Source organism: Phycomyces blakesleeanus (genome assembly GCF_001638985.1).
Source record: "Phycomyces blakesleeanus NRRL 1555(-) unplaced genomic scaffold PHYBLscaffold_23, whole genome shotgun sequence".
Lineage (NCBI taxonomy): Eukaryota > Fungi > Mucoromycota > Mucoromycetes > Mucorales > Phycomycetaceae > Phycomyces > Phycomyces blakesleeanus.
The window spans coordinates 691,519-705,466 of NW_017265156.1; the positions used below are offsets into that span (position 1 = coordinate 691,519).

Here is a 13,948-nt window from a genome sequence, read left to right on the forward strand (position 1 = left end):
AAGTGGTAACCCCAACAGCTTAATTTATTTTATTTCATGAACAAAGTACGGTTCTAGATTTTATCTCTCTGCTAAATTCGACAGGGATTTAAAAGTTTTAACTGAAAACGCTCTTAAAATTTATTTTAAAAAAAAGATAATTTGAATTGTTGGGTCAAGTAGCTTTTTCTTTGCTAACTTGACGGTGTATGGCTTTAAAAAAGATAAAAGTTAGCTGACTGTTGCAAGATGCTCTAGCCCAGCAATGTTGGTCCTTTCCATTCTGTAGAATAATCATTCCCAATGCCATCTTGTCTCATCCTTTGTCAAAAATATAGCATATATACCCTAATCACCTGTCCATTGGACGTAAATCAAAACGGAAAACCCAAAAACATCATATAATCCCACATAACCCTCCAAACAAACAGTTTAATTTCTCATTGTAATAATCAAAAATCGAGACATTATCAATAAATATGAACCTATCAATAGCTCCATACAAACAAAAAGAATCCAAGGTTCCTATTGTGTTCATTAACCAATTAAATATGTTTTCGGCTTATTGGGAAAATGTTACTTTTAATGTTGCCTACCCAATCAATTCAACTCATTTATAAATATAGTAAGAAACACATTATACTTTAAGGGTTTGACCTTTTTAAGTAATAAAAACTTTATCTGCAAATACAAATAAAAACCAGTCGATCATAATAGGTAAGCTCATTTTTTTTTAAAAAAAAGAGTTTATTCTTCTGCGCCTCCTCCTCCTTCATATATATATATATACCTCAATTATCTTCCTGCTTCTCCTCTTGCACCTGTAAGCTCGCTCGCCTTTTCTTTATTTATATCTCTTTAAATCGAGTAAAACTATAATCAATATGGAAAGATTCAAGCTAGTAAGTTTATGTTTGTTTGTTTGTTTGTTTCTGCTATATATATGCGTGTTTCTGTATACATTCTTAAAATTAAAAGAAGCTAATTTATTCATTTTTATTATTTAAATGTATATATGTATATGTATATATCTAAGATAATCGAAGGCCTTCGCGACGAGGTTGCCAAAGCCAATACCAGGATCGAAGAACTACTAGTGGAAAGACGGCAATACCTGATTGAATTCCGGGCAAAGGAGGAAAAAATTGTTTCTCTGGAAAATAAGATCAAGGAACTCGAAGCTGGGACACCCGAGTCTAAAACCAATGGCTAGTTTAAAGTTGATAATTAATGATAAGGGAGAAAATTATACCGCTTGCAAGGAAGAGTTGCATAAACTGATTATTCAGTCTGACAAACTGCAATAGCTGTATATATTACAGCCGTCATTATTATCATTATACCTTTTAAGAACAAGTACATTAAACAACATTAACAATAAATATCACCAAATAAAACAAATATATACACACGAGTATACATAATAAAATATCGAATATTATCGTCGCCATTATCACTAATTTTCCACTGCTATTTATTTGCTGGTGTCTTTGTCAATTAGTTTGTATGTATGTATGTATGTATGTATGTATGTATGTAGGTAAGTAGGTAAGTAGGTATATATAATATCTTAATAGTATTGCTTATTGCATATGTCTTATCGTTGACCAGCTATCGTATTTTACTACTTCTTTTCTCTATTACATTAAATAAAACTGTATATACAGACAATTCTATTCATATGATTTGCACATCTTTTTTTTATTTCTCTATCCATTTATTAATATATTTAATCTCACTTTCTCATATTATGTATACGTCTGTGTGCGTTTGTTTGTTTGTTTTATTTAATGATATTGGTTGATAATATTGTTACATCTACTTATACATAGCGGGTACAGTGGTAGTGGTAATATTAACATATACAGACTATTACAACTTTACAGATTGATGAGTCAGTTCATCTAATTTTGCCTTGCAAGCGATGTACTTTTCGTTCATGCTCTGGATGGCGGATTCCAAACCATTAATCATGTGCACAGACTCTTCTACGTCGTCTTTATGTTCATTATGCCTATAACATTAATAATAAGGTTTTAAAGAGTGAAAGGCTAATATTACCCTTAATATATTATGTGTTTATGTATTTACCATTCAGCTTTAGAAGTCAAAACATTGTAGAGGTCTTCGTACTTTATATCGAGTTTTGCAATTTGATCTTTCAGAGTAATAATGTTTTGATCTCTAAAATTAGAATAGCTCTCAAGACTCTTGATTTCAATTTCAAGTTTATTAGCCCTAGCATTGGCGCTTTCAGCCTTGGCGCGAATGTCGGCAATTTCCTTTTTAATTTATATATTTAAACAGTATACATAATAAAATGGGTTTTTCTTTAATATATGTATATCTAACAAACAAAGATAATCTTACGTGTAGCATTTTGTCCATATTGAATACTGCTTTATTAAATTTAAAGAGAAAGAGAAAAAGAAGAAAGGAAGATAAGTAGGAGGAGGAGGAGTTGCGAAAGTATAAACTGATAAAGAATAAAAGTTCACCTAGCCGGGATCGATATCTTTCATTTCTATTTGTAGATAAAGTTTTATTACTTAAAAAAGTCAAAACCTTAAATTGCAATATGGACACGGTGGGCTTCATCTTTTAGTATTAGTATTCAGTGTTGATTTCAGTGGAGCTTGGAGTATTAAGGCAGCTGTAAGAATGACTCAATGTAGTTAAATAGCTATTCTTTATATATATATATATGTTCTTTAACGAAAGAGTCTTTATAGCCGTATTTACTTTCCTGTTCCCAAGCTGGACACTTACACATAGGCACCAATTTACCATGTGTCAATACAAGCACAAGAGACAGATCTGTAATAAGCTTCCGCACATTTCTGCAAAGCAACAAGGAAAAAATAATAATATGGTCGACTACAACTAGATGAATGTCAAAATCATTTTCTTTTCTGCTTCTTTAAGCCAATTAATAAATATATATATATATTTATAAGTCACCCACTCCATTAACTCTTTCCCGCCATTTTTATTCTTTCTTTCCTGCACTTGAACAATATTTTTCTTTATTATAAAAAGTAATAAGAAAAAGTTAATGTTTGATTAAAATAAAAAAATAAATAAGATACAGTGTTTTAGTAACCAATCAAATATGTTTTCGGCTTATTGGGAAATTGTTACCCTTAACTTTGCTTATCCAATTAAATCACTTCATTTATAAATATGGCAAGAAACATATTATCCTTTAAGGTTGGAACCTTTCTAAGTAATATTTTTTTAACTACAAATATAACTGAATACCGGTCGATCATAACCAGGTGAACTCTTATTTTTATTAGTTTATTCTTCTGTGCTTCTTCCTCTTGCTCCTGCAAACTTACCCCACTTTTTCTTTCGTTTTATCATTAAATTTAGTAGAAGAACGGTTAATATGGACTCTATCAAAGAAGTAAAAAATATGTTTGTTTGTTATATACATATTAAAAATGAGAAAATGAAACTAATTTATTTATTTATCTTATTTAAATATATAAATATATAAAAAAGAAAATTCGCGAGCTTCAAGCCGAAACTGACAAAGCCATTGCCAAAGCTGATGATTTAGAAAGTAGAGCCAGGGACCTCGAGTACGAAATTGAAATCAAGGAATTAACTATTGTGTCTTTGGAAAGACACCTCGAAAAATCTAATGAAGATATTAACGAGTTCTCCGTTTTTTTTACTAATCAATCAGCTTGGTAAAAAAAAAGATGTTATATATATATTGCATTAATAATGATAATAATCTCTTTCTCTGTTCTTATTACTATATTATTATAGCTTTGATGAGTACCGGGCCGATGCAGACGAGGCTGCACGCAAGATTACTGCTCTACAACTTGAACTTCAGGATAAGGAAGAAAAGTTTATTGCTTGCCGGGCAGAATTGGATAAACTAACTCACCGGTCTGATAAGCTGCAATAGTTTGTATATATTAATATTATCATTATCATTGTACCTACCATGTATAAGTATATGTATCTACATTAACCATACATATTGTCAAACAAAACACACATATTTATATATGGATAGATAGAGAGAAAAAACAAATATGAAAGAAACATGTGAACTGAACTGTCTATACATATAGTCTTCTTTATTATAAGAAGCAATAAGAGTCCCAGTTTCATACATCGGATACAAATACATCTCTTACTAGCTCAATAACATACAATCTTTACATAGCTTAAATACTCTTTAAACAAACTCACTGCTGTGAACCTATTCTTCATATCTTCCAGTACAAATTCTCTCACGATATATCATTATGCATCCTGAAAGTTTGGTTTCAAATTAATTAATTTGTTATGTAATAAATCATCCCATATTGCTCTTCTTACTATACCTGTGCAGCATACATCTTTCTTAATAATATTTATTTTCCAACACACCAAATCACTGGCCAATTAACAAATACATATATAAGCTCATATATCAGCACCAATCTACTCTCCTGTTTTTCATTTTACCCACTCACCAATTTCTATACTCTTATCCACTAGTCCATGTATTCAGTTATCGTCCAGCTTATATACTTATGCTACATATTGATTCATATACTCAGTCTCTTACATATCTATCTATTTATACTATAACTCTAGCTATATTAGAGAGTTTTGGTTGAATGTGACTGGAATGGAAGGGAAAGTAAAGGGAATTAGGGAAGAGAGAAGAGCTGGATATAATGTATTTATCAGCTTATGCAGTATTTTATATGCAAAAAAAAAGACCAAGATTGAGTTCTTAATAGCGCTGACGTGGACCGTGCATAATTCTGCAAAAGACTTTCCCAAAAACAGAAACTATTACTTTTATTTGCTTTAAAGCAATGCTTTTATATATAAAGACATGTTTTTTTTTGCTCTTTATTACTATTTTGGCTGCGTATTGTTTTAATTTTCCTTTATAGAATATACGCTATAAAGGTTTATATACCAGTTATACAATCTTCATCTATATCATACTTGAAAGCATTAAAGCTATTTAATTTATATTTTATAATTAATATAGTGTACTAGACCAAAAGTTATATTTCAAATATCCACTAGAAAAATAATCATTAAAGTTAAGGCTTATAAAATCCATCAGATCAATCCTAGAAATGTCGTGTCCATAGAATTATCGATATGGTAATTTATCTTATACAATTAAGGCTTTAACTGTGTCTGTCAGTAGCTCTCAAACAAATTAATTCTGCAACGACTATTATATTTTGATGACTGTTCAAACTGTCAGACTAGCTCATTAAGATGTATATATTCTTGCAGAAAGAGTTGTATGAACTTAAGCACATATACTATGAGAGATGTATTTTATATGTCTCTTGGAAATAACTCTCATAAGCCAAGTACATATTAACGCCATTTTGGTTTGACCTCTTCAGAAGTGATGTCAGTGGGCTGCTTATTTGAATTACATATAATCCATTTGACACCACAAGCTTCTTCCAATCTATGTTTTAACGGTCACCAAATCGGCTAATACTTTACCATAAACCAGGAAATGCAGGCTTTTCAAAATTGCATTTTGTACCATTGATTTTCTATTCTTTTATATACATATCTATCTGTGCCTTTCTTTCTTTCAATCTCTCAAGTCAATACATACACAATGGTAATCCCTCCTCATCCTTTCAAGAATATTTTTTATTTTAAAAATAGAAAAAAAAATAGGCTGTACTTACTTTTATTTATTTATTTATTTATTTATTTCCACATCTCGGTCATTTAGTCATCTACCTGCGAAATCGACTCTCAATTACTTGAAAAGATCAAGAAATTTCGTTTTGCAAAATATTCAAGTGGAAATGCTGCCTTTGTCTGTATGCATCGATTACCTCATCAATAAACCCACTACTACACATCTACACGTCCAAAAAAATTGATTTTTATATACATATATTCTTAGTGCAAATTGATCGAAAGCAGCTAAAGATTGTCGAAGAAGAAGTGTATGACGCTGTTTCTTTGGAAGAACTTATCGAAGGTATGAATATATATATATATATATATATATATGTGTGTGTGTGTGTCAAATTACTCGATTATTTAATTATCCAACAGAGCTTCCTGAAAATAGCCCACGTTTTATTATCTTGAGCTACGAGGTAAACATACATGTAACCACAAAATTGTATATTTATACTTAAAATTTAATATTATCTTTAGCGAAAGTACAGTGACGGTAGAGTCAATTACCCTCTTTTGTTTATATATTGGTCTCCTTCGTCTGCAAAGGCCGAGATCAATATGCTGGTAAGTTCAAAGCAGGTATACGGGGATCAGTGTATACATGTACGTATAAGTACTTGCTTTATGTACTCATATTACATATTCAATTGTTCTAGTATGCTTCTGCAAAGACTTTTGTTCAAGAAAAGACAGATGTTACAAGGGTAAATTTCACAAATGCTAAGATATGGATTAAAGTTTGTATAATTAATTTATTTATTTAGGGTGTTGATATTCGTGATCCTGAATCCTTTACAGATGAATATATCCTGAAACATTTAGGATAAATGCTGAATTGTATCATTTTATATGTATTTATTATGATTAGCGTCTATCCAAGACATGACATGGTAGTTTGTATCTTAAATGTTGTTATATTATTTGGATACTGGTTCCTCTACACTACGTTTACGTTCCCAGATCTAAGAATATTAAGGAAGGAGACAGGTAGTTTAGATTTTAATGTAAAATAGAGAAGCTATCCGCATTTCCGCATACATATACTTATACTTATATATTGATTGAAAATAACAGAAATAATTGTAATGATAAAATATAATATAGTATTTACCTGAATGTAACTCTCTGACAAAAAGATCATTTGAGGTACGATCTCTTCAACAATCAAATCCTGAATCTGGTACCACTGTTCTGTTCCACGATGACGGACGTGGACCTTGTAGGTTCCCTGACCATTGTCAGCCTTACCTTCATGACAGATATTGGCTAATAAGTCATAATGAGTTCCAACATTCTTGGCATCTGGATCACTAGTGACTTTTTTTTTTAAAAAAAAAGATGCATAAATATATATTAGTTATTTATTTTTCAATATTAAGCATACATAGGTATCTTTCTCTTTATCTGAAGAAATTTACTTACAGTTGGCCATGTCGACATTCTTGATAGGAAAGTTTACAATTGTAGGGTTTTTTTCTGTGGTCCAGTTGTTTTTGTTGAACCGTTTGATGTGAAAGATTAGGTAGTCAGGAAGGAGTGTGATGTGATATCTCTTCTTTTGATCAGCAACTTCCTAATCGTCATCAATACATAGGCACATATATACAATATGAATAAATTTATAATGTGTTGTGATTGCTGTTATTTTGTTTTTTATTTTTACCTGAACCCTCTTTCCATCATATTTTCCAAGAATAGTTGTCAAAGGAACTTGGGGAATAATATTCTTTTCGGTTTCATCCTGATAAAGGGGAGCCAAAGGGAGGTCAAGCGCAAGGAAAAGGAAAGGAAGACGAACAGACTTGATTTCTTTATGTGTATTTAAATATACGTTAAACATTTACTATTATTCGAACAATAGATGTGTATATAGATCAATTTAATTTAATTTAAATTAATTTTACCTCGATCTTCATCAAAAATCAATAGAGCCTCCTTGTTTCCTGGACCACCTGTAGCACCAATACTTTGGGAATCTACCGAAACCTCTCCCTGGAAAATGCGATGGATAATGCCTATTTTCAAAATTGTTATTTATTATCTACAGTTATCGTTATCATTGCATATAAAAAAACAACTTTGACTTACTGCTATTTTTCTTTTTACTTCCTCCAAGATCTCTGTGAAGGGTGTTCAGGAACCAGGAAAGGAAATCAATTGCGTTGCTCTGTTCTGTCAATTTAAATCGTTTTCCACTTGCATTTGAAATTTCCTAAAGAACAAATTAGTACATATATAATGTAATCAACATATTCTCAATCACTATAAATACTAAGCTACGCAAGCCCAATTTACCTGAAGAAGTTCGTGTGGACTGACTTGTCCTTTGAATGCCTTTGGATTCCACATTTTCCGTACCAGTGCGCCAAACCGGGTTACTGGTTTAGGATAATTAGGATTAAAGTTGTGCACTATAATATAATAAAATATATAATAAATTATTCATACCTAGTTGAGAACGCCCAAGTTTATCAAAATCTTCGAGAATAAAATAATCACGGAGAGGAGGGATGTGAACAAGGGCTTGGATAATTACATTGACATAATCATTTGCCTTTACATTGTTCAAACCCACAAATCCTGCGAAAATAAATTAAATACACAGGAAAGTTAATTAGTATTCCACTAAATATATAATAGCCAGCACTAACCAGGCAGATACTTCTTGTTGTTGAGATCATATGAAGGCTTGAGGTTTTTGTCCAATTGCATAACTTGTGATTTGGTCAAGACAGGTTTTAAGACGTACTGTTTCCAAAAATGTAAATAATAATAGTGGTTTGGTAAGGATAATGATAGTAATGATAGTAATAATAATAATGAACATTGTTATTATTATTTTCATGTGGACGCGTAAAGTAACCTTTATATCACTCAATGAAGGATCATCGACTTCATAACCTTCAGGAAGTACATAAACCTAAGATAATTTGAATTTAGAGACACCGGTAAAATAACAGACAAGACAAAATATAGTTTGTTTGTTCGTTCGTTTTAAAAAAAGAAACCTTGAGAGTATGAAGATTGATGAACACATGATGGTCTTTGTGCATACTGTGAAAATAAGCATGGGATGTTTTGCCACGTCCTGTTATTATTATTATTATTATGGGTAATGTGTGCGTGTGTGAGGGTGCATAATCAATAGAAATGATGTGTCAGAGGAATCAGAGCATAAAGCAAATGTACAAATGTGTTTGTAAGTTGGTTGTACATCCTTGTTCCTATTAGTGGTAATAGTATTACCTTGATAGTATTTTCCACACACTAGGCAAGCATAGACATTCAAATGAGAAAGTGAAACTGAGCATACTTTCTCAAAGTCAAAATCTAGCATGTGTCTGTTGATGGTATCTAGGTAGAGATCTCTCGATGGCTCGACCTTTTCTTTAAGAGGTTCAAAAGTCTCTGGGTCTTGTTCAAGACGCTGACGTTTTGAATTTGGTTCCATTTGGTTGCGTTGATGATGTGTCCTTGGCACAATGTGTGCAACATAATGCGGCTTAAAGGGAAATTCAAAGATGAAATATCCAAAGACCGGAGAACCACCAAGCCACCCCCAAGGTAATTTGGAATCCAAAAATTTAGTCTTTTTTCAAAAAAGAAAATCTGTGATTCCCATTTTTGTATATTACAAGATACTTTAGGCTAATAAACTTCAGGGCCAATATATATATATATATTCATATTCATATCTACAAAGAAAGAGGTGTGTAGATAAAGAAGTAAGATAAAGATATTAATTATACATTATATTATAAATTATATTTTATATTTTATTAGTTCAATATGTACATAATATAATTTTACCCCGTTTATTTTATTATTGTTATTATTATTTGTGAGACATTTGTGCAGAAATTTGATGATCCATGGGACTTTGATTAAGCAAAATATTGCTTAATTATAGACCTGTAGATCATGTACAAAGAAGTATTTACTTGTGGTTGTTTTATATTTAAGTAAATCCACTAATTATAAATTTATATATCTAATATATTTAAGCTTTTTATTATTCTCTTATTTTCTTTCTTTCTTTGTTTGATTGATTGTATATATTATATATGTGAAAAAAGGAATCAAGAAAGAAAGAAAGAAACAACATTAACTCATGTTCTTATATATAAAGTCACATAGACCACAAGATGTGTAGAAATGGACTTCTTTATAGTTAATGAAGCTGATCTACAGACACGATATATAGAAATTACAATAAATGGATATATAATTTGTTTCAATGGTAACGAATTTAAATTATTTCTTTATAAAAAAAATTAAATTAAATTAAATTAAAAATATTTTAAATTTTTTTTAAAAAAAAGAAAAGAAATATTATTAGTCTTATATATATTTTTACAGCCAAGAAATAGCTGAGTCTTTGTCAGTCATAGATCTCTGGGAAGGAAAGTGAGAAAGATGGTTAAGCCAACCAACGTGTCCGTTAGCTGTAGGTTGCGTGTATCTTTTGTCGACGTTCAAAGCGCGTTTGTTTACTTTTGTGATTTTTTAAATAATTTGTGTGTCCGCTATCTAGTATTGCTTTCCTTGACTATTATTTTATTATTATTGTTATATACATACATTTATAATTATTTTTTATATTTATATTTATATATAATATATATATATTCTTTATAAAACAAAAACAAAAAAAAAGTCGACCCATCTTCTATTTCTTTCTTCCTTCCCTTCTTCCCTTCTCTTCTTCAACCTCTTTAACTTCTTTATCTTCTGTCTTTATTCTTTTTACCTCCTTTCATTTCTATTCCAAAGTAGATTGAGTTCATCCACCGCAATCTTAAAATCGACCTATTTTTTTTTGGCTTTTTTTTCAAGTGTTGCATTTCGTGTGTATTGAAAATGGCTTCCTTTGACGAAAATACAGAAATAGATACAACTGGCAATCAATTGGACTCATCCGCCATCCACACAACTCCAAATGTCACAACAGATACACCCAACGCAACCTCTGTAGATGCCGGACCTGTACAGGCTTATGCTAAACTTGAAGGCGAAGACTTTTGTTACTATATTCGCACACTTCAAGTAACACTGGGCAGAAGAGTGACCAACCCAGACAACGTTGACATTCCACTCGGAAACACAAAATCTGTCTCTAGACAACACGCACGTCTATTCTACAACTTCACCACCCAACGGTTTGAGATGATGGTGTTTGGTAAGAACGGCGCGTTTGTGAATGAGCAGTTTGTTGAAAAGGGTGTTACTGTACCTCTTGAAAACAGGTGAGTCTAATACTTAAGGATATTAAAATTAATGTACAATAAAATATACATACATGCACACATACATATATATACATATATATATAATATATAAATATAAACTGAATAAGAAATATCTTAATAGGACAAAGATTCAAATTGGTGAAGTATGTTTTATTTTTCTCCTGCCACGTATGGACATTGAAGAGGCACCGCAGAATGAGAATTATGGGTATATATCAGCACCACAGCAGCTCGAGAAACAAAGTACGCTCAGTCAACGAAAGGAAGAGCTCCGGGAGAGTGTGGGAAGGGAGGACCGGATGAGTGTAGACGATGGGAATGAGACACCAGAGCCAAATCCATATGGCAGTAAAGATGCCAAACCACCTTACTCCTATGCATCTCTCATTGCACAGGCAATCAATTCGACAAATAACAAACGAATGACTCTAAACGGTATTTATACCTACATCACAACACACTATCCGTATTATCAAATGGCACAGAATGGCTGGCAGGTAAATTATTACAAGTCTTATTTCAATTTCATTCAAAGAATAAAATATACATATAAAGGAAGTGAAGGAAAGGAGGATCATTGTAGTAAAGTGCTGAGATTTATTGAATTTTTTTTATCTGTCTCTTTGTGTCTGTATATCGGTATATCGGTATATCTGTCTGAAATATTGCCGCTCTGTCACTCTGTCACTCTGTCATTCTGTGCATTTCTCGCATTATTTTTGTGGGGAATTTTCTTTTTTGGATTTTTTTTTGTAGAACTCGATTCGACACAATTTATCTTTAAACAAAGCATTTGTCAAGGTTCCGCGCGGGGACGCTGAGCCAGGCAAAGGGGCATTTTGGACTATTGACACAAGTGCGGAACCACAATTTACAAATGGGATCTACAAGCGGAATAAGAGAGTAGCCTCAAAGGGACCGACCAGTGGATACACCAGTCCTGCTGGTGGAGAATCATCCAAACGAATAAAACGAGAAACATCAGACAGTGAAGATGAGCAACAACATCATCATCACCATCATCAGCAACAACAACAACAACAACAACAACAACAACAACAACAACAACAACAACAGCAGCAGCAGCAGCAGCAGCAGCAGCAGCAACAACAACAACAACAACAACAACAACACAACCCTCAACAAAATATCCATCAAAATCAAAATCAGCATCACCAACAACAACATCAGCAGCAGCAAAATCAACATCAACAGCAACAACATCAGCAGCAGCAACATCAACATCAACAGCATCAACAACAACCACAACCACAACAACCACAGCAACTACAACAGCAAGTACAACAACAGCAAGTACAAGTACAGCAGCAGCATCAACAACAACATCTACATCAACAACAACTACAACAACAACATCAACAAAATCAGCACCATCAATCATCAGTTCAATCTACTGTACCAGATAAGATAGCCGATAGCTCTGAAACAACCAGTCAAGATAATATGACTGGCAAATTGCAGGCATCATTACCCGCACAACCTTCTCCTGTAACATCCACCACTACTTCAACCCCAAGGCCATTGCATGATACAAGACCACCACCAGGAATTGCTGGAAATCACACACCTACATCGAATTCGCATGTGCAGGCACAATTGCAGATGCAGCTCCAAAACACTATTCGTCAGCATTTGCTCAACCCAGTTCAGTATCCACTCCCAGCTTCTATTGCCCAACTGCTTCCTCAGGCTATCGCACAACTTCCTCCTCAGTTGGCTAGTCAATTATCAAGCACACTTCAATCAGCGTTAAGAGCACACGGTAACCACCCAGGGCTAACTCAGCAACAGCCTCAGCAACAGCCTCAACAAACGCCAGTACCAATGCAGATGTCAATGCAGATGCCAACACAAGCACCACAAGCACACGTATCCACTCCAGTACAAATTCCAGTGCAGACACAAACCCCAGCACCAATGCCAGTACAAACGACAATTTCAACGACATTACCGTCAGTGACATTAGCACAATCTACGCCTGTGTCTGCGCCTGTGTCTGCGCCCGTGTCTGTTACAATGTCTACACCTGGGTCTGCATCTGTGCCTGCCTCTGTGCCTGTGCCTGTGCCTGTGCCTGTATCTGCATCTGCATCTGCATCTGCAAACACACACAAACCAGCACCTACGCCCACACCTACACCTACATCTATATCTACACCTACACCTACACCTACACCTACATCTGCACCTACATCCACACCTGCACCTACATCTACATCTATATCTACACCTTCACCTTTACCTGCAACTGCACCTACACCTACACCTGCAGCTACTATAGTATCTGCTCCGGTGGGATCGGCGCCACAGGCTAGAATTTCCCCAGTACCGGTTTCTGGAATACCAGCACTAGGCACTTCAGCACAGCCTGTGTCAGTAGCACAACCAACTTCAACCGTTCAGCCGATGCCAATGACAATACCAATGACAGCACCTACCACTTCAGCAGCACAATTAGCTACAGAATCTGAGCAGGTTACACCAACGCCTGCTGCCCAAGTACCAACACCGTCTGTGGATTCAGTACAACCATCAGCAGCAGCATCAACACCAACACAATCACAGCCAACCAATTCAGCAGAAAGCACTCTCTCAAATCCTCCTACCACTCCAAAACAATAAACAATAAAGAAACAAAAACAAACATAATGAGATTCACAAACCATATATGTATATGTATATCTATATGTATATTTATATATACACACAAATCAGATTCACCTCTTTCGTTCATATTTCTTCTTTATACTTCTTTATACTTCCTTATACTTCCTTATACATCTTTATAATTTCATTTCTCACTTATATCTCTTTATTATTTATTCGTACTTTTCTTTCTTTATTTTATTTGATTTAATTTTCGTATTTTTCTCCTATTATTACCATTATTATTATTACCATTATTATTATCGTTGCCCTTTGGCGCACTCAATAAAGAAAGGAAAAGAAAATAATTGTGTTGTATATATATATATATATATATATAAAGTCGTTCCAGAAATGTA

At 33.3% G+C, this 13,948-nt stretch overlaps 6 protein-coding genes across 6 annotated transcripts; 4 read left to right on the plus strand and 2 right to left on the minus strand.

The window, feature by feature from the left end:
- Positions 1–863: 863 nt before the first annotated feature.
- Positions 864–1,192, plus strand: PHYBLDRAFT_150020 (hypothetical protein; the record flags this gene model as incomplete). The annotated part of the gene is made up of 2 exons (XM_018432381.1): positions 864–881; positions 1,016–1,192. The coding sequence occupies 2 exons, from the start codon at positions 864–866 to the stop codon at positions 1,190–1,192; spliced, it is 195 nt and encodes a 64-aa protein (XP_018287062.1).
- Positions 1,193–1,851: 659 nt separating this feature from the next.
- On the minus strand, positions 1,852–2,367 carry PHYBLDRAFT_67118 (hypothetical protein; the record flags this gene model as incomplete). The annotated part of the gene is made up of 3 exons (XM_018441741.1): positions 1,852–1,993; positions 2,071–2,261; positions 2,350–2,367. The coding sequence occupies 3 exons, from the start codon at positions 2,365–2,367 to the stop codon at positions 1,852–1,854; spliced, it is 351 nt and encodes a 116-aa protein (XP_018287063.1).
- A 1,003-nt stretch (positions 2,368–3,370) lies between these two features.
- PHYBLDRAFT_172858 (hypothetical protein) lies at positions 3,371–3,904 on the plus strand (the record flags this gene model as incomplete). The annotated part of the gene is made up of 3 exons (XM_018436885.1): positions 3,371–3,388; positions 3,487–3,677; positions 3,760–3,904. The coding sequence occupies 3 exons, from the start codon at positions 3,371–3,373 to the stop codon at positions 3,902–3,904; spliced, it is 354 nt and encodes a 117-aa protein (XP_018287064.1).
- A 1,467-nt stretch (positions 3,905–5,371) lies between these two features.
- Positions 5,372–6,500, plus strand: PHYBLDRAFT_150023 (hypothetical protein; the record flags this gene model as incomplete). The annotated part of the gene is made up of 7 exons (XM_018432382.1): positions 5,372–5,377; positions 5,714–5,804; positions 5,891–5,968; positions 6,046–6,089; positions 6,151–6,237; positions 6,330–6,377; positions 6,438–6,500. 7 exons carry the CDS (start codon positions 5,372–5,374, stop codon positions 6,498–6,500), a joined length of 417 nt encoding a protein of 138 aa, XP_018287065.1.
- Positions 6,501–6,590: 90 nt separating this feature from the next.
- Positions 6,591–9,124, minus strand: PHYBLDRAFT_116927 (hypothetical protein; the record flags this gene model as incomplete). The annotated part of the gene is made up of 12 exons (XM_018428555.1): positions 6,591–6,635; positions 6,785–6,983; positions 7,092–7,246; positions 7,337–7,482; positions 7,578–7,688; positions 7,762–7,885; positions 7,969–8,051; positions 8,122–8,253; positions 8,325–8,421; positions 8,537–8,593; positions 8,682–8,761; positions 8,920–9,124. 12 exons carry the CDS (start codon positions 9,122–9,124, stop codon positions 6,591–6,593), a joined length of 1,434 nt encoding a protein of 477 aa, XP_018287066.1.
- Positions 9,125–11,221: 2,097 nt separating this feature from the next.
- PHYBLDRAFT_116693 (fork head transcription factor) lies at positions 11,222–11,825 on the plus strand (the record flags this gene model as incomplete). Its single annotated transcript, XM_018428535.1, has 2 exons — positions 11,222–11,419; positions 11,679–11,825. Coding segments are annotated over 2 exons (345 nt in total), but the record flags the coding sequence as incomplete, so codon positions are not given.
- Positions 11,826–13,948: the final 2,123 nt, after the last annotated feature.